At 43.4% G+C, this 23222-nt stretch overlaps 1 protein-coding gene across 1 annotated transcript in view; it reads right to left on the bottom strand.

The window, feature by feature from the left end:
* SPTBN4 (spectrin beta, non-erythrocytic 4) overlaps window positions 1-23222 on the bottom strand; it is a 1597753-nt gene that overhangs the window by 1340468 nt on the left and 234063 nt on the right. Inside the window, exon 4 of the mRNA XM_085625377.1 lies at window positions 17828-18001. Within this exon, the coding sequence (XP_085481503.1) occupies window positions 17828-18001 (174 nt within the window). The remainder of the gene's footprint in view (window positions 1-17827; window positions 18002-23222) is intronic.

The raw sequence follows: 23222 nt of genomic DNA, 5'->3' as shown, positions 1-23222 counted from the left end.
GAAGCTATAAATATATCTCAAACACACCCTCCTTCACCCCCACTCAGTCGAGTGAGAACACGGAAGCACATTGGAACAACTGTGCCTATAGCAGAACTCCAAAAACTTGTGTACTTTGCCATTTTTTTTGTTGCATATTTATATAGCGCGAAGTCGACCCGAAGGGATTAGAGCGCTTTACATGAGAACCGTATTTACATTACACATTCAGGCACTGGGAGGTCAAGTGATTTGCCCAGAATCACCGGATGTGGACGCAACCTCGAGGCTCAAACTCTGGTTTCCAGCACCAAAGTCGGCAGTTTAAGCCGAGGGACCACATCCTCGCCCCATCATCTTACATCACTTACTTCTTGCGCCCGGCGTTCTCAAAAAGTGCCGTGGACCCTTCCTCTGGTCTCTGCCCTGCCTGTAGTCCACATTCCCGAACAATTAACTGATTCGAGCCTAGGGTGGTACATCGCTTTACCTCTCGCAGATTTGTATTGTATCTACTATCTCTCTGCCTGCAGCTCTGTCGGCCTGCCACCACAGGAGGCCTCAGCCCGGATCGCTCTCAACCTTGCAGAAGCGGCGACGTCATGGGCCTATACTAGGTGGTGGTAGTGGCATGCGTGCGCTGCACGCTGCAGGCAGAAGTTGCAATCAGCAGATGGCGGTGCGCATGCGCTCGCACTTCAAACAGGGCCGCGCGCGCGGCACTGTTGGCCCGTTGTGGCGGCCTTTATAATTTATTTGGGGACACTGACACTAGTGTCAGGTCAGTGTCCCTAAGTAAATTATAAAGGCCGCCGCAACGGGCCTCCAGTGCCGCGCGTCGCCGCCCCAAAAATTGTGCCGCCTGGGTCGGACCGCCCCCCCCAGCTACGCCCCTGCCCACCCCACTCTCCTATCACCACCAATATTCATATAGTTTATTAATTGGAGCAGAGCATTGACTCAAACATTATAATTGTTCTGAGGAACTTTACTGACTGAAAACATATTCCAGAAATTCATCTATGAAATGTCCAATTGCCGGAGAACCACGCCTCCGGATAGCTGTATGTGACAGCTGCCCCACCCCCAACATGGCGATTCGTACCTGGTGTGTTGCTGCTGGCTTGCGTCCCGAGAGATTCCTGCCGCGACTTTTGCCGGGATTCTTGTTGAAAGGCGAAGCAGCTTTTGAGTCCCAGGCGTAAGGATTGAGCAGGGTATGGAGTGAGCCCTCCGTGAGTCTGTCCGCTGGGCGTTCGCAACTGCGAGTCTCTGGCGGTCACTGGGGGGAGTTGATTGACGCAGTAGCGACCGTGAAGGCGAGGAGGTGACGAGCGCTTTTCCGGCGGCCATTGGGGGAGCTGATCAATGCAAGCAACGCCCGTGAAGGTGAGGAGGGGACGAGCGCTTTCCCAAATAACGGCCGGGATTGCTGCGGGGATGCCATGAGATTTAATGTCAGGAACCTTTCCTGATCTTGAAGTACCTAAACTGCAGTAATTTAAAGACTCGTAATATCAGAGGCACTAGTGGCTTAAAGGGGGGAAATAATAGAAGAAGAAAGCAAGAAAGTAATAATTGGATACTGCAGACTTTAGGAGATCCTCTCGTGAAAGTAAAGGAGAGGAGGATCTGGAAGGAACAAAGGCAAATAAAGTTAAAAAAACTAGAGCAACAATGGGCAAACCCCAGAAGCATGCAAGTATTGTTAATAACTCAAGTAAAACTGAAGCTGCGGCTCGTCTTAAAGCTAAAACACGCCAGGCTCTGGCGAAAAAAGCCGCACTCCGGGCTAATAAGGAAAAGGTTAAGGGAAACAATTCCAGCTCCCCCGGCCTCAACAGCATTCCTGAGAGTTCTGAGGACGAGTCCCCCTCCATCATTGTTTCTCCACAACGCGAGGGGTTGCCTGAATTAACAGCTGAACAGGCGTATGCCACACCGGAGCCAACTGAAGCTGCTGTTGTATCAACAATGTCTTCACAAGGCAGTCCAGTACAGGACGGTTTGAGGAAAGGCAGAAAAGGAACAAAGGATTTTCCGTTGTTTACAAAGAAAACCATTCTACAACTGTCACAGTCCTCTTCACCAACCTCAAATTCGGTTTCCAAACCATTGAGTGCCTCACCGCGGGGGTTAGGATTGGTCCCACTAGGATCTCCAGAAGATCTGATTCCTAAGGATCAGGATCAGGCTATAACTCGACGAAATTCTGAAACTGTTCTTTTTGAAGCTCAGTATCAACAGCAAGATCTAACTCAAGCACAAGCTTCGGCGGCGCCCCCTATACTTCCAAGCTCCATGAATGTAGTGGGAAAAACTACGCCCAGGTTAAATTCCATCCTGGCTCAAGATGTGGCAGATAAAGACAGAAGGATCGTGATGGGTACCTCGGTGAGCCTGATGTCATCCCAGCCTCAGCCACAATCTCAGCCTCAACCTCAATTGAGATCTCAGGGGCAAGCACTGCCAGAAGCTGCGCCGGCCCAGGTGGACCCAAAGGTGGGAAGTACGAGTATTGGAACTGATGGCCTGCTAAGCAATTCCTGTCAGAATATGGAGACCAGGGAGGTCTTCCAGTTGGATTTCGGGGATATGTGGAATTTAATCCTGGAAGAGGTCCGCAAAATGAAAAAACGCAGCAAATGGAAATCGCTGCTTTGCATCAGAAGAAGTGATGACCGGATTTCCCATTAGATTGCAGGAAGCGGAAGCTAGAATATCTGTATTGGAGGATCAAATGAATATGGCTATGGGAGAGGTAAAAGAGGCAGCTAAAAGGAAGAACTACCTCGAGAATAAACTGGAGGAGCTTGAAAACCACTCTCGGAGGTCCAACCTCCAGAACGTCGGGGTTCCGGAAGGGATAGAAGGCTCCCAACCCCTCCCATGGGTAAACTCATTTATCAAACAGCATGTCCTGCCTGAGTTTGAGGGCGACCTCACCATTATAAGAGCCCACCGAGTCCCAGCGCAACCTTTTCCAAGATCCACGATACCAAAAACTATCTTGCTGAACTTCGCAGACTTCCGTATAAAGGAGAGGATTCTGACAAAAGCTATCCAGCAGAGACAGTTTTTTGTGAACAAGACTAATAAGTGTTGCATATTCTCTGACATGACTGCTGCTGCTGCTCTCAGGAGAAAAGAATTTGTTAAAATTTTGCATTTGTTTAAAGCTCATGGCGCGCAAGCATCAATCGCTCAGCAGTCAAAACTGAGAGCTTTAGTCAAAGGAAAGTTCTTTATGGTTTCAGACCTTGAAGAGGCCCAGGCTTTGTTAAAAGAGATTTCAGCAGGGTCTAGCGGTTGAATATTGAATATTGGTGTATATATATAGAGTTACCAGTAGCAATGGCAATAGTAAGGGTGACCTCTCTAGAGATACAGCTGGGCTGGTTAGGAAATGTATTTACTGATAGGCTACTGTCAATTGTAACTAAGAATATTGTTGACATTGATCCTTATTTAGATTAACCTTTCGGTAAATGAAAAAAGTGGTCCCCTACATTTAGCGTATAGACTCTGGCACACACTTAGATCGTTTTTTCATCTTCGTATTGTTTGGGAGGCCTGGGGTTAGCAGGGTCACTCAGGGTGTAATTTAATGACACTAAGGAAGTTGGATGGGAGGGACGAAATGTGGGCAGCGTGCGTGGCAGGGCTTTTCCCACATTTTAAGGGGTGGGTATTCTTTCTCTGGGGTGGGAAGGGAGGCACAGCAGGAAAAAGAGCACGAGCAGAAGGTTCTGAAGGTTTAGGTAAGGCACAAGAAAGGGTTAATTATGGAAACCAGTAAATGTAAGATCCTATCAGTCAATACTAATGGCATACTAAATAAAATATTAGATGGTTATCTTCATTAAATCCTCAAGTTTTGTTTTTACAGGAGACACACTTGAAATCTAATTCTCCCAAACTTTTTATACCTAAGATTTTTTCTAAAGTTTTTTTTGCATCTTCGGGTTTTTCGGTTAGAGGGGTAGCAATCTACTTTTCTAGTAAACTTCCCTGGGAATTTAAACAAGTTCATAGGGATATCCATGGGAGGTGGTTATGGGTTGTAGCTAAGTTACAGGGGAAAAGGTTAAATTTTATAAATTACTATGGTCCAGTCTCAGATGACATTGTACCCTTCACTCAAATTAATGATTTATTGATAGGATCCCCTGGACAGGTGGTATTTGGTGGGGACTTTAACTACATACAGGATATTAGGAAAGATACCTCGAATAAAAATAAAAAACAACTAAAGCCAAATACAAAAAAAATAAAGGGAACCATTATACAAGAATATCAATTAGTGGGCCCATGGCGGGAAGTCAATTTAGATAAGGAATTCTACACCTGCTATTCACACCGTTTTCGGACGGCATCTCGAATAGATTTTTTTCTTACCTCCAGATCCCTTCAGATTCAAGATGCCGGCATAGGCTGTAACCCTTTTTCAGACCATGCTTATGTTGGGATAGAAATGGTGCTTGGGGGAAGAAGTAGGGAACGTTCCAGGTGGCAGCTGCATCGTTTCCTTTTGCAAAATGAGGAATGGGTTCAGGGATTTAGAAAATGGATTTTGGAATATTTCCAGATTAATGAGAGTACAGCTGCCCCCTTTTCAGTATGGGGGGGGTTCAAGGCAGCAGCCCGTGGACAGATAATAGCCTATACGGCCGCCCAGTCCAATACCCGGAGGACTATGACAGCTCAATTGCGAACTGAAGTGGATCGGGAATACGCTCTCCAACTTCAGCTTCTTCCAAACCTATATGAGCAGGCAAGAACGGTGCTGAGGGACTTTTTTTTACTTTAGAAGAGGTTTGCAACTCACGAATATTCCAACAGAGGGTCTATGAAGAAAGTCAGTTAATCGGTAAATTCTTGGCAAACTCCAATAGGAAAAAACAAGAATCAGCCACAATAACCAGAATTTTAGATCCTCGGACTGGTCAAGAAATAGTTAACAGTAGCGATATTTCACAGACTTTTGTGGACTATTTTCACCAGCTGTACTCTACTGAGTATTTAGTGGAGGAGGAGCAAATCCAGGAATATTTCATAAAGATGAATGTCCCCAAGCTATCAGATAGCCGGATTGGCGAATTGGGAAGGGAAGTAGATGTTGCCGAAATCTTAGTAGCTATTAAATCAACAGCCGGGGCAAAAGCTTGTGGGCAGGATGGCTTCCCTATCGAGTTTTATAAAGTTTTCTTAAAAGAACTTGCTACCCCGTTGAAAAATGTATTTAACTTTGTTAAAAAGGGTGGCGAAGTCGCAGATGTTTTTAAAGAAGCAATAATTGTTTCTTTTGTTAAAAAAGATAAACCCCCTGAAAATGTGAATTCATATAGGCCCATCAGTCTGAGGAATTCTGACTATAAAATCTTGATGAAGGTATGGGCAGAACGTTTTTTACTTGCCGGCCAAGAAATAATCCATAGAGATCAAACCGGCTTTATAGTCGGCAGATCAATGGCGACCAACACCCAGTTTATAATAAATGCGCTGGATTATTTTAATACAAATTCCATCCTGGCCAGTATTGTAATGGTTGATGCGGAGAAAGCCTTCGACCTTGTGAATTGGAAAAGCCTGTTTTTCACCTTGGGTTGGTTCTGGTTTCCTGCACAAGTAGTTAATATGTTACGTAACATCTACCAGGGGGCCACTGCCCAGATCATAATTAACTTAAACTGTGCAGGAACCATAAATAAAAACTGCTGAACCAGGCAGGGCTGCCCGCTTTCACCATTACTTTTTACTTTTTGTATAGAACCTCTGGTTTTAAAAATACGAAACAATGCTGCTATCCAACCCCCGATACATGGTATGGCTAAACTAAAACTCTTTGCTGATGACATTATTTTATATCTGACTCCCGATAGAGAGAACCTCGAAACAGCTCTGAGGGAATTTTCTGAGTTTGAGCAAATAGGCGGGTACTAAATAAATGCCAATAAAACCGAGGTTCTCGCCCTTAATGCTGATTTGAACTCTTTTCCATCTTGTCTAAAGATACAAGCAACAAAAACTGATCCTAGAAGATATCTCGGGATATATGTATCTAATCAGTATCATCAGTTATTTGAGTTGAATTATCTAAAAATGAAGGGCAAGATCAAGAAGCTGTTGGAACAATGGACATTACTCCCCCTATCGATAGTGGGTAGAGTTTCATTGATCAAAATGTGCATACTCCCGCTGCTTATTTTTTTATTTTCTAATGTCCCGATTAAAATAAATCAGTCATACTTTAATGAAATTGATACTCTATTCAGGGAATTCATTTGGGGTAGTAAAGCCCCGAGGAATAAATTGAATGTGGTCCAATTACCCATAGTACAAGGGGGCTTAGCGCTGCCTCACCTGAGAACTTATTATGAGGCCGCCTTTTTAGATTTAGTGTCTGGCTTGATGGGATCCAATCTTTCTAGCGACAGCATTTTTACGGATAAAATGACACAAGAAATTGGATCACTAACCCCAGTATATTTAAAAACTTCTAAACTTCCAAAAAAGACACGTCCTTTTTTAAAAAGATGGGCTCATCTGGTCTCCAGTATTTAAAATTAAGAGAATGCACGAGTCTCGGCCTCCAGTTGCAATCTAGGCATATAAGTACTTGGGAAGGCTGTGGACTCTCTGAGTTAAGGCATTTTATAATTCAAAATAGGCCGATCTCCTGGCAAGAAAAAACGACACGAGCGGAAGGCCATCGGAAGCCAACCTTTCTTGAATATTTACGTGTTGTTCATCTGCTAACAAATACCAGTGGTATTTTGGACACCCCTAATCAATTTGTGGTAGCCCTTTATGGGGCCAATGTTAAAGTAGTGGGAAACTGGTATAGGCTGTTACATAAGCAGGGACAGGCTTCCGTGATAGAGACTCATCTGGACAAAATAACTCGGGAGACCGGATGTAGGCTGGATGGGAAGGAGTGGGAGTCCATGTGCCAGCTAGGAAGTCAATCTTTGCGTGCCGCAAATTTTAAAAGGATGGCCTTTCTATCACGATGGCTTTCTTATTTAACTCCGGCCGCTTTCAAAAAAAGATTTCCAGGCGCAGAAAATAGGTGCTTTCACTGCCGAGGCCGAAGCTGCCTTGTTTGGTATCAGTAGAGACGCAAATATACTATCCGAACCCGAAAAAGCCTTCGTATCTATTTCGTGTATGGTGGCTCGCTCCCTAATTTTGCAGAATTGGAAATGTAGGGAAGCACCTTCTCATCTGAAATGGTTCAACAAAATAAAAAGAACCCAAAAATGTGAGGAAGCCTACGCTAGGAGGGTAGGAGCTATTAAAAAATTTGAAAAAAATTGGAAGTTTTTCAATGAACTGGAAAAATTTAAAAAGATCATAGCACCAGGGTTGGTAAATTAATGTAGCAGCTTTTTACTAAAATGCATTACCACTTTTTCTTATTGCACTTTAGCAGCACTAGCACTTTAACAGTTTTAGCACTTTATAGAATGCATTTTGCACTTTGGTCAATGATGTGAGGAACTGCTATAGCCACACATCCTCGTTGTATTTATACTGGCTTTAGGCAATAAGATGGCACTAGCACTTTATTGGCATTACACTTTAGATGTATTAGGAATTTTCCTTATTGCTGCTGTGTTCTAGGATAAATTTGCATTTCGCGTTGTGAATGAGTATATAATTAGCTGCTTTAGCTTTAGTTCTTTGTAATTTTCTTTTTGTATTGTCTGGCTGTCATTTCGATTTTCTGTAGAAACTGGTTTTAATGAAAATGATTTTCAGTATACCATGTATTTCTTGAACCTAATGCTCTGCTCAATAAAATAATTTAAAAAAAAAATAATTAAAAAAAGAAATGTCCAATTCAGTAGAATTGGAATTTCAGTCAAGTTGTTGTACTTTGGTCTTATTGTTTCAGACAGTAGTTGTGAGGATTTACCTAAATCAGAGTAACATATCGACAGTGCTAAAATCGTAACCATTTCAGTACTTCATGAGTGAAACTTCTAAAAACACATCACCCTTGGAAGCCTGTCATCTCAAAACCAATATCCAACCACAACAAACCTTGCTGCAACTCAGACTCTAGTTTATGCTCCTTCACTAAACGCAAGATCCTGCACTTCCATCCCTGGTTTAGTCCTCCTAACCCTTACCTTCCCCAACCTCTGAAGTTAATTTGCTACAGCACAAGCACATTATGAGTATACAAACAAATATTTATGATAGTGATCATTCATGTGAACAGTGGCATAGTGAGCCCCCACCCCCGCTTTCACAGCTTAAGCGGGGGTGATGCTGACAAATCATTATTTACGAGCCTTGTCTGTCTGCAGCTCTGCAGACAGAAGCTCCTAAAAAACAATGTAAGGGAAACTGTAACAGAGGAGGAGAGGAGGAAAAAAGGCTCAAAACGTGAAATCATGAGTGAAAGAGAGAAAAAGAGTTTGCAGAGGAGTAGCTTCTGTAGGTGCAGCGGGTGCTATGCCACCGAGGCTCGGAGGCTTAATGGCCCACTGAGCTCTGCTTGTTGCTGTATTTTATCATTTAAATACTAGCGGTGGGCATATTTTTTCTTTGCCCTAAGGGCCACAATACACTGGCTATGCTACAGAGACTGTGTGAGAGAGGGCTGGAAGGAAGAATGAAATGAGCGATCTATAAAAAGAAGAAAGAAACTGACAAGAAGGAAGACCAATAAGCATGAAAAGATGCATGCAAGGGTGAAAGGACTCATGGTTAGAAGTTGAAAACAATGTTTGCATGGGTGAGTGAAACGATGGCTGGAATGATGAAAGGTTGGATCAATGATTGGATGGGCAAATGGAACTCTGGATGGATGGGTGAATTGATCAAAGTAGGAACGGATGGGAGGATGGACGAATGACTAGAAGTGGGAGTGGAAGGACAGAATGATTGGCAGAAGAGTGTAATGATGATTGGATGAATAGACAGAATGATAATGGAAGGATTGAATGATGAAAGGCTATATGGATGGAAAGATGAAAAGATGGATGATGCATCAAAGTCTTAAAGGATGGAGAGTTGGATGAGCGGTGGGATGAAGGGAGCTTATCTAGAATGGACATGGCTTACTTGTTTTGCTCACCTGATGGCATTCAAAGTAAGGCTCAATTTTTTTTTTTTTTTTAATTCAGGCTACTCTGATGTATGGGAAACTTGAGTCTAGGATGCTGCCAGAAACACGGAAGATGGTGGACAGTTCTGCTGTTGGCCACAATCCACAATAAATATACAAGAAATGGGCATTCAGAAATTAGTGGAGACAAACCACTGCGTCCCCACAGACCAGTTTCAACAAAGCCAGAGGATTCATTCTCTCTCCCCCTTCCCTACAGAGTCAAACATCATTTTTTCCTCCTCGAGTTCCCATGATTCTTGTCTGTATAATTTTGGTGTATTACGCTTGAAATCTAAATTCACCAAAATAGATCACATTTAGAAAATGTGAAATAAAAAAAAACAAATGTAGAATTTTTCTAAAACAAGGCAACTGGTTTTTTTTTATTCATGGACAACTTCAAACCAAATCCTAGAATGCAAAATTATTAAGGTCCCCCCCCCCCCCCCGCCCCCCAAAAAAAGAAGAGATGAAAACATTTAAACCAATGTCTCTTTACTCTTGGGAATATATTGAGGACCATATTTTCCATTACTCTGTATGAAGTTGTTTGTGTCATACATTTTGTGTCTTCAAAAAAGAAGTCCTACAAAGTGACTGTAACATGCAATAAGTAGTATGCAATCAAGATGATCAATGGTGGCGGCGGCCGGTCTATGTCATGGTGATAATATGAAATCTAATAACTGCACTATAATATTTAAGGTATGAGTCTGGATATTGTAAACACTAAGAACCCTGAGGTCTGAAATTACTAAAAAGGAGAGTGAAAAGGTGGTGTGTGAATGAGGAACAAAAGCCCAATTCACCTAGTGAAAGGGCAATCCCTTTAAGGACGTAATCCCTCACTCACCCTGGGTGACATGCTTCATCATATGGGATTCCCCACCCAGAGAAAAATCCTAGTTTCTCTGGGGGCTACAACCCCCTCTATGAGAGGGAGGAGCTCAGGGATGTTTTGATTTTGCACTAAAGGATAGACTAAATCCACATATGAAGAGCTAGGTGTGAGTGAGGGGTGCAGTGCTGATTAAATGATAGTGCAGTGAGAATATATAAAACTAGTCCCGGGACGGCAAGGAGGATTCTCTTGAAACCACCGTACCGAAGCTAGATTAAAAATGTGAACACCACTAGTCTAACGTAACCAATGGTGCAATGCAAAAGACAACGGTCGACATGTTTCAGCCAAAACGCCTAAATAGGCTCGGCTTTCATCAGGACCATGATAGCTACTGCAAGAAAATAAGAATTGTGTGAGAACTACACAAGAAAAAGGATACCGTGAACACCCAATGATTGCTTGAAGGGTGTACGTCACCTTTACAATTCAAACATCACCCGTGAAAACTGGGTGGGATATTAACCTCCACCTGGCAACCGCTCAGGAAGGAACACCGCTCTCTCCGTCGGGGAACCGGGCCGGAAAAAAAAAATGAGTCTGGATATATCATTAGGTCAGCACTCCAGTGCCTAGGTAATTAAAATAATATAACATAACATGTGTATTTGTAAGCGCACGTTCACCCCCAAAGGGGCATCTTGGCGCTGAATAACAGATGTTCATTGTTACCCAACTCAATGGTACTCATTAAGCGGCAATTGCAATCCTTGTAAGAGGCATTGCCTGCTGTCCCTGGAACCTCAGGACTCAAGTATTACTATGAGATTACTGAAGACAAGTGCCTCCTTTTTAGGTCTGGCATTAGCCAAGACCCTTTGATTTTATTAAAATGATTTGTATAAGATATAGGTATTTACAGGGGATTACTGTCAGCTCTCTTCATCCGTTGAAATGTTAGTGTGTCACTCACATTTTCCTTACATCTACATGCAGCATGAGGCAGTGGATCATCCCACTTTGACAATCAGCAAATTTCACTCTGAGTGACAGCATTCTGCCCTTTCCGAAGGAGCACATCCACACACAAAACCGGTCCCTTAAGTGTCATTGATCACTATAGCAAACTTGTGCCTTTTGAGACACAAAACATTCTTGCACTTAGTCATTTTCTTTTTACCTTGACGAGGTCCTAACAGCTTTCCTAACAATAAGAGTTTGCAAGACTTGAAAAATTAAACAAAAAAAAAAAAGCACTGACAAAACCAAAAGGCAGGTGGCTAACGTCAGATTTACTGGTATTGTCAATGCTTGTTAGGTTAGAATTTCAGGTGGTTGCGATCTTGAACCATTAATACTTACCCAGGATTGCATATTGTATTAGAGACTCAGCTACAAATAAATGTACAGTATTAAAGGTTCCTAACAAGTCTGTAGATTTTATTCACTTACAGATCCAATATTTTAATAAAAAATGATAGAACCTTGTAGGAAAAAACTAACTTTTCAACACAAAATAATATATAATTAGTATCAGACAACTACAGCATACGAAGCCTAACCATGCTGCCTGATCTGGGTAAACAGTCAGGAAATGCTGCTTGGTGTTCAGATTTCTGTCTTACTGCTTGGGATTAGATGCGGAAAATGCCAGTAAACTCTGAAGTTGGGAAAAGTAGCAGGAGCCGCTGGGGTGTTTGTGTTTGGTGCAGTGGCGCCAATGATTTCTGTGTAGGTGCCACACACGCTTCTTACAACACATAGCCATGGCCAGTGAGTCAGTTTCAACAAGAGGGACAGGCTATCAGCCGCAGCCCGTGCAGGTAAAAGCCGTGGGGCCAGGTTGTGGAGAGGGATTTGGCAGACGACCACGGGGGGGGGGGCCATGAGGGGTTGTTAAATAAATAATTAATTTTCCCTCGTCGACGTCTGTCTAAATACCCCCACCCAGCCACACCGTCCCACGGCTCTTACCTGCACGGGCCACTGCTGCAGGCCATGATTCTCATTGATGCAATGACGCCCTTCTAGCAGAGTGCGGCCAATCGGATTTTTGTTTATATTCAGGCTCCCTTGAGCCAGTGGGGCTGACGAGCCCATGGCTACGCACCTGCACGCCTTGAGTGGTACTTTACCTGAGAATATTTTTTGGCAGCCTACGCAGCAACCCTACACACACACCTACTCCCTGCTGACGAGAGGCAACTACCTCGAAACACGTGTCCAGGGATGGCTAACGCGACACTCATTTTCATTGTAAACTTTTAGCATAGGCGTACCCGCCGACGCTACTTCATGAACCACAATTCTTTGGGGTAACACGCTGGTAGGACTAGCAGAGTGCGGCCAATCGGATTTTCAATGACGCCCTTCTGGTTGGGGAGGATAAACACTGTTGTGTGTATTGATGGATGGACCGAAAACACATTCTCGAGCACACAAAAGGGTTATAGGCGGTAGAGGAAGGACGAGTACCCCGCAAACCCCCATTAGTACAGCAGTACACCTCAACAGATTTTTTTTAGCGCTTGCTTTAATACATCTGGCAGGTTAGCACAACAATGAATGTTTCTTCTGTTTCTAGAACATCTGTAGAGAATGGTAATAGCCCTGTTCTTCTTGGTGATGATTTGGGGTAGAGCTGGCCAGCTGCAGTAATACTCGAGTCTTGGGGCAGCTCCTCTTCCAAGGAGAAGTCCTCATGGCAGCATTACAAAGCGACTGGGCAGTTGGCTCTTGAGCTGAAAAGGGCAGGATATTAGCACACAGGGTAGTCTTCTTCCTTCTCTTTTAGTTGGGCCACAACAATAGTAGATCTTTTTCATCTGTCCTTAAGTGTGGTCCCGACGTTAGGTGAGAGCAGCCCACAATCCTGCCCCATACAAAATTCTTGGTCTTGGCTGTTGCACAAAGTTTGTCTGTCAAAATGTTAACTTACTTCCTGCATCACCGGTCAGTCTCTTGGTGTTGAACATCACATAATGTTCATGGCGTTACCTAATTGATAGTGATTTCAAAGCATCCTGTAATGCTACCAGAGAATGTCCATTTCTCCCAGAGAGGTCCTCGGCCCAGCCAGGGTAACTGCTGAGGCTTTAGATCTCATCAGGGAGAACCTCTGAATGTGTACGATGGGCAGGGCGCTCATTTCAGATGCTATGCTGTTGGTTACACTTTATGCTCAAGTGTTGATTCTTTCAGGCCACAGGCTGACCAGTCCAATCTGGCTTGATCCAGTGAGGCTTCTTTACATTTGTTTTTAAGGCTCCCTTGGCCTAGCTGAAATGGCCAATTCAGGAAGGGAGATGAGAGGGGACAGCACATGGAAATGTAGGGGACAACAGAAGACAGCTACCTAAAGAGGTATGGGATAGATGTGTGAAAGGAGTTTGGGTTGCAAACCCTGCGTTTCCCAAAATCGCTGTGTTTGTGACTGCAAAATTTCTTTTTTATGAACTAAAACTCTTCTGCGATTCTGAAAATCCATTCCAAATTGCAGAAGGGGTTTTGCAACTCATTTAAATCACAATTAGTAGGGCGCTTGAAAGTAGTGTTCTCTCCATTTTGCAAATCGCAATTACATCAATGGTGTGTGACTAGCGCGGCAATCACAAACCCTTGATAAGTTACCAGCACCTCAAAGGTCCTGGTAATTCATTCACAGAGGGGAAGCTGTCACTGTTGGACAACTTGAGAAATGTGCTGAGTAATGTCGGAGGTAGCAGGCAGTGGTCCAATGTCTTCCAAAATATTTTTCATCAGCAGTGGTTCCTTTAAGAAACATGGGCTGCTTTAAAAAAAAGTTTCCAGTTTGGAAATGCGAATGCATAGATGTTTATTTATTTATTTATTTTGTTTTTATTTTATTTGCAAAGTTTTATATAGCGCTGGCTAGACCCGGAGGTATCAGAGCGCTTTACATGAGGTTCAGGCGATTTACATGTTACAGGGTTACATCCATTACAAGAGCCAAGTATAGACATAGGAGAAAAACATGAGATCACGCAATAATAAGAATAAGGGAGGGAGGAGGTGGGGGAGGGAAGAAAAACACAACGGGGAGACGAGGAAAACAATGTCAGATGTCAGGCTGGGTAAGTGCCGGCCAAATGGGTGAACCCAAGCTAAACTCCTCTATAGCTGCATGGGACAGCTCCACTGGGCATCGGCCAAGGTTGCTCGGGCTCCGCGGTGAGTATAAACAGTTACAGTATCCGCCCAGGGCGCATCGTCATAGTTCCATTGAAGGCATCGATCCCAATGTAACAGGGAAGCGCCGTCTGCCTCATCATCCAGCTCGCTCCCGGGTTGAGAGTGGGGAGCGGAGAGGAGCAAGGGACAGTTCCAAAGTCCCAAAGTTTGCATAGTTGAGGGACAACCCATTGTTCATTGCCTTCAGCTCTCATGGCGGGAGTGATACTGAGGAGGAGTGGTGAGTAGAAGCCTGATCCTCATCAGATTTTAGACCTCTATAGGCCCCACAGAGACATTGCTGACTAGTTCTGAGTGCCATTTGAGAGTCAGGCAAGCCCAGGTCTGACCTTTCTTTGAGTAGCAGGTCTCACTGCGCCCCCACTATAGAGCGCTGATTATAGGAATCAGTAGATCCCGGTAACTCTGCAGCGGTGATTGCTTTTTCTCTGCTATGCCTTTTTCCAGTTTGTACAGCAGGACCCGAAGCTGGGTTATCCTCCTTCTACGGTGGTATGTCCCTGGCAGGCGCCATTTTGAGGTCAGGCGCGGATGTTTGTCTGGTGTTCCTTGCAGGCCACCATCCCTGTGACTTGAAGTCTACCACAGAGGTCACAATTTAGGATCCACATAAGTAAAATTAATTTAGGAGGTTGTCTTCTGACACCGTGTGACTGGATACTTTGCAATGCAACATATTAGTACATAGGTCACGTTGCAAAACTACAGACAGGTCACAAAAAGTCGGTGTGCAATTTACTCTCACTGTTTGTGCCCTGCCTTTTAGTACACTGGGCCCCATATTGTCTATTGTGTCAACCTCCTGCTTGGAGCTACACATGTTAATGCAGACCCATAGCCTGGTGTACACCAACCCTAATGAGTTTCTCCAGCACTTTGCACTAATACCTCTCACACTGAGGGAATGAGGTGTCTCGGACACAACATACTACACAGATTTACAAAGGCAGACCAGTAAGTGCCCTGATTAACTTGAGGAGTAGGTAAAATGGCCTGTACCTTGTGACTAGCAATCAGCAGCCATCAACTGTTAGTCAAGTCATGCCCTGAACATGGGTACAGTAGTTACTCATTTCAACAGGCTTTGCCCTTAGGTCCCAAGTCCAGCAATGTCAAGTACTTCTCGGGGGGACAATGTGCACCACAATATGCACAGCACCTCTGATGCGCATTAAAAGTTCCTTATCTATCAGGAACGTTGAAATATGGACCTGGATATGACATGGCTACTGCACAAGGGTCTTTACCCAGACACACAAGCACAATCAATACCTCATATATTTTGGTTAGGAAAATTGTTATTTAATTCTGAAGATTTTAAAAAAAAACTTTGTTAGAAAAAACAATAAAATTCCCCTCAGAAACCACGGTTGAAGAGACATCATGAATATAATATAAAACCTACAAAAGGGTGAATTTGACCATTCAGACTGACACAAAATAGTGCACCATAACTTCCCGCCAATGCACTGGTCATGGGCCTATCTATCTAAATGATTTATGCCTTGCTCAGTGTAAAATGTTGCAGAGCCCACATTAGCTGTGGCCAGAATTCTCTGGTAAAAGGGCCTGACGTTTCACCTGACTCTGACCTTCCCAAATCTTCAACTAGATGTGACTATGCATGGTCTTTGGCCATGCTCACTATGATGCTTTTTAGGGGTGGGGTTTGTGTTGTATTGCTCCGCAGAACTGGCAAATGTAAATGTTTTTAAGATTTTGCTTCACAACAATAATGTCCCTTCATCTTAAGTATGTTAGGGCAATTTCATTGTTTTTATTCGTCATTCTTATTTCTCTTCTGAGTAAATATTTTTAACAATCGTTAGCAAAGTTTTTTCAGTGAATTAGATATTTTGTGGTTATGAGACTATAAACTTTGGCACCTAGCGGAAGCATTAAAACAATACAGCTCTGTGCATGCCCTTTGGCCATGTGCTTCAAAATCTATGCCTGTGAACCTCCACAAAACACTGTAAGTGGAGTGTGGACAAACCCTGTGCCATGCTCTGCATTCAACCCCCGTGCCCAGAACATGCTGCCCTCAGTAGGCTCAGGGCACAGGTTGTCCTCAACTCCTGCACCCAGCCACTTTATTGCCAGAACCCGCTGTATGTTGTATTTATTTAATGAACTGCAAGCACCAGAAGGAAAACAGCTGCCTCAGCCAATTAGATTCCTGTTTCTATTATTAAAAAAAAGCTTATGGAAGGACAGCTCTTCAACATTCTCCAACATAACGGTCGAAATTTAGAAAAGTTTAACCCTCTGAAACCCATCGGACACATTTTGTAAAACACATTCCCCAAAATGTGCTAAATTGATTTATATGAAACTACAAAGAGTGCCGATTTGAATAAAATTCAACCAGCATGCCACGTCAGGGATTTTTCAGTTCAAGATTTCTTTGCTGTCATGGAAAAAAAAAATCCTATTCACTCTGGACTGATCTGCAGGGCCCTTGCAATGAAAAAACTGCGATGGGTGTGTCAAGCATCTACTGACGTTTGTGCAGATTTGTCAATCGATGCTAACGTTATTAGCAAATAAAAATGCAATTTTCTACGGAAGTGTCAACTAAACTAGACAACTTGCGTAAATCCCACGCATAACCAAACCAGATCCGTCAGTCGAGCCTTCGCCTACATCTCTCCTAAAGCATGGAATGACCTGCTGCTACACTTAAGAGCCTCCTTCTCACTTCATGAATTCCACAAGAAGCTGAAGACCTGGCTTTTCTAGAAGTCCCAACAGGTGCTAGGTGTGGCTAGGCTCACGCCCAGTAGCGGCTGATACTGGACGGGGTGGTAGGGCGAGTGGGTTAATTAACCAAAAAAACACTTACCGGCCACCGCCTCCTCTTCCTGCTCTTCCTTTCTGCAGTCCGGTAGCAGCAGAAAGCACCCGGCAACAGGCTCCCCTGAGCCAAACACAATGCTGCAATGCAGCGTTGTGATTGGTCTGAGCGCCGTAGATCGGCGCTCAGATTGGAACAGGGTGCCTGTGCATGTTCCTGACCAGGCTGTGTATTGCAGCCTGGTAGGAACCATGCAAAGTGCGCATTAACTGTTTGGTCGGCCCTAGAGGGCCGGCTAAACAATTCATGCACACTTTGGGAATGCAAACCACTCTTCCACTGCTCTGGCCATCCCCGCCCCACTCCGCCCGAGAGGCACTGACAGCTATAGCAAAAATAACATGACAATATGTTATTGTCATTTTATTTTCTTTTTTTGTGCGGCGGGGCAACGCTCCTCCGCCTTAGCGGAGAAGCCGCCATTGCTCACACCTGCACAGTGCCAGGATACCCTCCCAGATAATAGTGCGCTCTAAAAATCTGCATAACATAACACAAAAGAAGTACAAAGTCACATTGCTGACTCTGTGCCATGTATATATAAAGACATATATGGGATATGAAGGGGGGTATAAAAAGCTGGAACACTACTGATAATAATTATTATTACTAATAGTAGTAGCAGTAGTATTTGTAGTAGTAAAAGTTGTATTATTATTATTATCATAATCTTCATCATTATTCTATCAAAAACGTTCGCTGTAGGAACTGCCAGAAATAGCATTGTGCGCCACATGGAATTTGACAAAGCAGAACAGTAAGGATTGAAAAACCTGCTCTCCAAGTCAAGTGAGCTCTGCATGAACTTTGGTACCTGAAACCTCAGGATGATGGTCCAGATTAGCCCCAGGGTGAGCCGGTGGTTCCCATCGACAATGTCGTGGGATCCCACATTCTCCAGGTGCACGCGTTGCTCCTTCAGGAACTGCAGGGCCTTGTCCACGTTCTCCAGCGAGTGGATTCTCATCCTCCCTCGTGTTGGCTTTGGCTACAACAGACAACACATACAGTATGGGTTAGCACCATGTGCAGCTCAGTGGCTATTTCTTGACACATTGTTTTACATTAGTGCATGCCAATATGCCTAGAAGCAATTGGATTTGGAAGTGTGCGCTTTGGAAGCGAAATAAATATAAATATGAATGTGTTCCCATCATTCAAAATAATAAGGAGCAGAAAATACTGTAGGTCAAAGTTCCCCAAACTATGGGATGTCGGTGGGTCATGAAAGTCCAAGCAATAAATAAAGATTCATTTAAATTCAGTGTTTATCTTGTCCCATTTGCCTGCTTCAGATACAAAGGGCAAATAGCATAATAGGATATAAATGATTGTAAATAGAAAATGTTCTTTATTATCCTGTTTTTTAACTACATATATGTGTGTAAATACTATTGTAAATAATATTACTGTAAATATAATAATATATATTATGTGTACTTATTTGTAGCCCTGAAGAAGTGCTTAGGAACGAAACGCTTTGGCTACGGTCGTGTGTTTTTAAGAAGATTATGAATGAGGAAAATGTATACAAGACCTGCTGAATGGATCTGAAATTTTGTTGAAATAAACCTGTTTTAATATTCAGTGGAGTGCTTGATCACTTTGTTCTTGTTTAAATTGTGGGATTGTCCCAAGGAAGCTTAGGGGTATTGAGCCTCAGGTCCCTGGCACCCTGAGAAAAAGACTGACTATTACCCGATAGCTGATAGGTGCAGTGATTATTGCCCCATGCCCTGTTTCTTTTTGTGTTTATATAGAGGTCAAATATCAGTCTGTCTTCTGGCAAATTGCTGCTTATTCTTTTAACATGGAATTGGTGTTTACTTTTTTTTCTCTGAATTCAAAGTGAGAGGAGTTGTTAAAGTGAATTATGTGACAATCTTGATAGAGTGTTTTTGCTACACAAAACAAAATGCAAAAATACCTGTAAATGAACTGTATGCATTCAGCAGTTGGGAAAGCACAAATGTATGACTCTTTTGTAATTGTGAAGTGTGCTGGAAACAGAGATTTTAAAAGGATCTAAACATATCAAGACACTTTATTTGGTGACTCACAAATGACACATCTTCATAGAAACCAGATTTAGCACATTATCATTCAGGTGCTGTATATTTTATCAGTAAAATTTTACCTGTGCAAAATGAGTGCCAATTTCAGTGGAAAATATGCTCTCTGTTAATGACAATGCCCTAGCACATGATTCTTTAGTTACATAAAAAAAATCGACCCCCTCATGTCCATTAAAGGTAGGTGGGTCGCGAAGGTTTGTCATTCTAATAAGTGGGTGCTGGTTCTAAAATGTTTGGGAACCACACCACTGCTGTGGATAAAGGCTAAAATACCTGTTATTGCATTGTGTGCATTCTTCCGAATAAAAGTTCAATTCAAAAGACAAGTAATCTTTCGTTGTATATCAAACTACGGATTCTATTGACCCAGCCATTCAAAAAGATTTGAATAAGAAAACCACAGTGTAGACTCCCTGGGCAGTCCTACAATTATTCATGACTTTATAACTACTGGCAACTTTGAAAAAGTTCTGTGTTATATGTGCCATACAGGCTGCAATATTTGTCAATTTTAGGACTGTCAGTGTTAGGACTGAGAACCACTGCATTCATTCTACAACCAACTTCCACCCAACCTATTGCAGGCAGTGTCTAGCCACTCACCCACCTTGTAGGAGACGAGGTGGCCTCGGGAGACCACAGCAGCAAGGAAGAGCACCATGGATACTGTGGCAATTGTGGGCTAGCAGTCCACATGGCAAGGGACTCCAAGAGACAAAGGCACCATGAAAGGAGCTGAAAGCCTCTAGCAATTAAGTTCTGCCTTTAATGAAGCGGCGGCTGAGCAACCCCCCACTGCTCTGCAAGCAGTTTTAAAAGGAAAAATAAAATGATAGTAATGCAATAGTATTATAATTTTATTTTTCCGTTCCTGCTTAGGTGCGGGATGGAGCAGGGCTGGGCTGGCTAGAGCAGGGGCCAGGGGGAGGAGAGGTGAGCACATTCTAAGTGTGCATGGCGGTTTGGCGGGCCGTCTTGGGCCAGCCATACAGTCATGCACACCTTGCATGTTCTCTACCAGCTGTATTGTACAGCCTGGGTGAAGAACATGCACAGCCTTCTAGTCTCTCTATGAGCGCCGAACCACGGCGCTCAGACCAATCACAACGTTGCTGTAAGGGAGCGTCATGATTGGCTGGGGGGAGTCTGGGAGCCTGTGTGCTTCCTGGTTCCTTCTTTCTTCTCCTGGAGTTGACTGAGGTGCTGAAGAGGACTGGAGTAAGTGTTTTTTTATTATTATTTTTTTCATCAACCCACCCCCCACTCCTCCTGTCCTGCCACGCCACCCCCGTTAAGTAGTGGCCGCCACTGCAAGTCACTCTGAGGGGATGCTACGGTCTTTCTCACATGCCCATTCAGGGCACCTGACAGAAATTATCAATCAGAGAAATTATTAGAAAAGGGACAGCCACAGAAGCGGAGTGTCTCAGAAACTTTCTCAATATGAGAGACAACCAGCTAAGACTACTCCTGTCTGACCAGATCTGCTCCTTCATTCCTACCTTGACTGTTTAAGTATTTAGACTTTGCACTAACCTTGTTCCTGTTCCTGCCTTTGTCTCTTTACTTTGCAGAGAAGGATTCCTTGGTTCCTGTTCCTCCCCGTATTGTACCCCTCTCCTGCCCTCTCCTAGCTTGGATCATTTCACTCCTGATTCAGCAAAACTATTCTTGAGGGAGTTCTCTGACTGACTCCCCTCACTTGTACTGGTGTCAGTTCTCATTTTGCTCCCTTGATATTACTGTTGTTTTTCTACCCATGGGGGGTCCCCTTCTTCTTCAGGCTGATATACTGGTAAGCAGTTGTCTCATAAGCGGGCAGGGATTTGCCTGTTTGGATGCACTCCTGTGGGTACATTGGTCTCCAGCCGACAGATCCGAGACCTTACTCACCATCCCAAATGGATAGGGAGAAGGCTCTAGACACTGAGACACAGACCTTAAATGATCTTCATTTAAAAGCAGCAGTCTCTCTGCAGGAGGCCAGTGCAATATGTTACAGAGTAATGGCCCTAGAAATCCAGAAAAGAGTCGGCAAGCTTTCAGGACCTGAAATGCGCAATATCACCTTTCGGTTCGGGCTCATCTGCTACTTCATCCTTGATAAAGGTGCCTCCAGAAGTAGGCGCACATCTACTACTCTCTCCTCCTATGCCCACCGGATACGATGGCAACCCTTCAGAATTTTCCAATTTCCTAGTACTACCTCAAATCCATTTCAAAACCAAACTCAAGTGTGAGGGGATCCCTTGTGGTCCAGTTTGAAATAGTAGTAGCGGCGGTTCCTTAAGGGGTTGGGTTGCACCTCTTTGGATCCACTGCAAAGGATGCATCTGTCTCCAGCTTGCAGAACACCAGACAGTCGGTTTCATTATAAAATCTTAATCTACTATTATGTATGATGTGCTGTTTATCACCTAAGGGTTTAACATCACAATATTCAACACAGGAATTGTTGTCCCTTGAATTTAACCTTTGAATGAAAGAAGATGCACAATACAACAATGGGCATTTTACCCTGTGTCTATGATGTTCTCCGCACCATACTGTTTCCTCAATGTAAATGCAAGGGTTCTAAAAAATAAAAAAAGATGTAGCAGAGCCTCACTCTAATATATAATGCAATATCTTATGATCTGAACATTTCTCAATGGACTCTGTGAATATGGCTATCAGCCTGAACTGCAATATGTTGAGCATTATGTTAATTCACTCAGGAATTTCAAACCAGTGGCTAGGTGATGGGAGTAAAGTAAAAAAAATGTCAGTTTGGTAAATTCACCAATGAACAAAATTACATACAAAAAACAACAGTTGGGCCCTAAAGACAAACATTACATTGATTTATGATTTTTGTGATAGATCCTGGTAGAGCTTGACTTTAAGCAATTTGGGGCAACTGAATTTTACTTAAGAATTTAGGGCCACATGTACAAACCTTTTTGCCGGTCAGCTGTTTGCGAACACAAAAAACGCTTTTCGGGATGTACAAATCCCAAGTAACTTGTTACTGAATCCCAATTTGGGTTTTGCCATTCCTTTAAGGAAAACAGGATGCATTTAAAAAAGTAAAATGAAGTTTCCTTTTCGTTTTTTAAGGGTAGGCAGTAGTCAATGGTGGACCACTGCCTGCTCTTAAAACAGTTTTTGCCTACATTCACAAACTGGAAGGGGTCCCTTGGGGACCCCTTCCCGTTTGCGAATGGGTTACCACCTCCTTCACATAGTTGGTAAAATATAAAAGTTTTGCCACCGCATTCAGGTCGCAAAACATTCATACATGTCACTGCGACTTGCTATTAGGAAGGGACGCCCTTAAAACGCCCCTTCCAAATAGAAACTCTCAAACCCTATTTCACAAGTCGGTAATACGTTACCGACTCGCAAAATAGGGTTAGTATATAGCAAAAACCGTTATCTGTTTGTGACTGCTAAAAATGGTTGTACATCTGGCCCTTAGTCATTTATAAGGTCAACATACTCAGAAAGGCAGTGCTTAATTTGAGCCGGGGCTTTCCGGTGCTAAGCACCAGCACTTAATTGGTTTCCGGTGCTTGGCACCGGCACCTAATTGTCAACACCATACTTGGAACAGTCCACTACATGGTGGCGCTACTCATCTAATTTAGAGATAAGCAGGGCAACGGTAGTTTAGGAATACAATACACATTAAAATTGCTAATACCTGCCTCCCCAGCCACTCCTTTAGCTTTGGGGACCTGGAATAATTTGAACTGTCGCATTTACATGCGAGAGAGAAGGTTAGTAGTTGTTTTGGCAGCGATGACAAGAGCAATGCTTGATGCACATTGCAGTGGCCTCCTGGTCAGAACCCTGGCACTTAATATTTTACAAATTAAGCACTGCAGTAAGGACTGTGAAACCCACTAAGCTGGTCTCATTCAGATTTTCTTCAGCTGAGTTGCACATGGCTACTAATGAGGCTTTCTATTAGAAAAGTAGTACATAAACGAATTAATTAAAACCAATTCCTGAATATTTGGACAAAAACAACTAACATATTTTAAAATGAAACGATCAGCTGTAAGGGAGGAAACTGTATATGTTTACAGGCGTGTAGCTAGCAGTGGTACAAACAGTGCAGTGCAACCGAAGCCTGGTGAGGGGGGGGGG

The sequence above is a fragment of the Triturus cristatus genome, chromosome 9 (genome assembly GCF_964204655.1).
Source record: "Triturus cristatus chromosome 9, aTriCri1.1, whole genome shotgun sequence".
NCBI lineage: Eukaryota > Metazoa > Chordata > Amphibia > Caudata > Salamandridae > Triturus > Triturus cristatus.
This window is presented reverse-complemented; position numbering and strand designations above follow the sequence as displayed.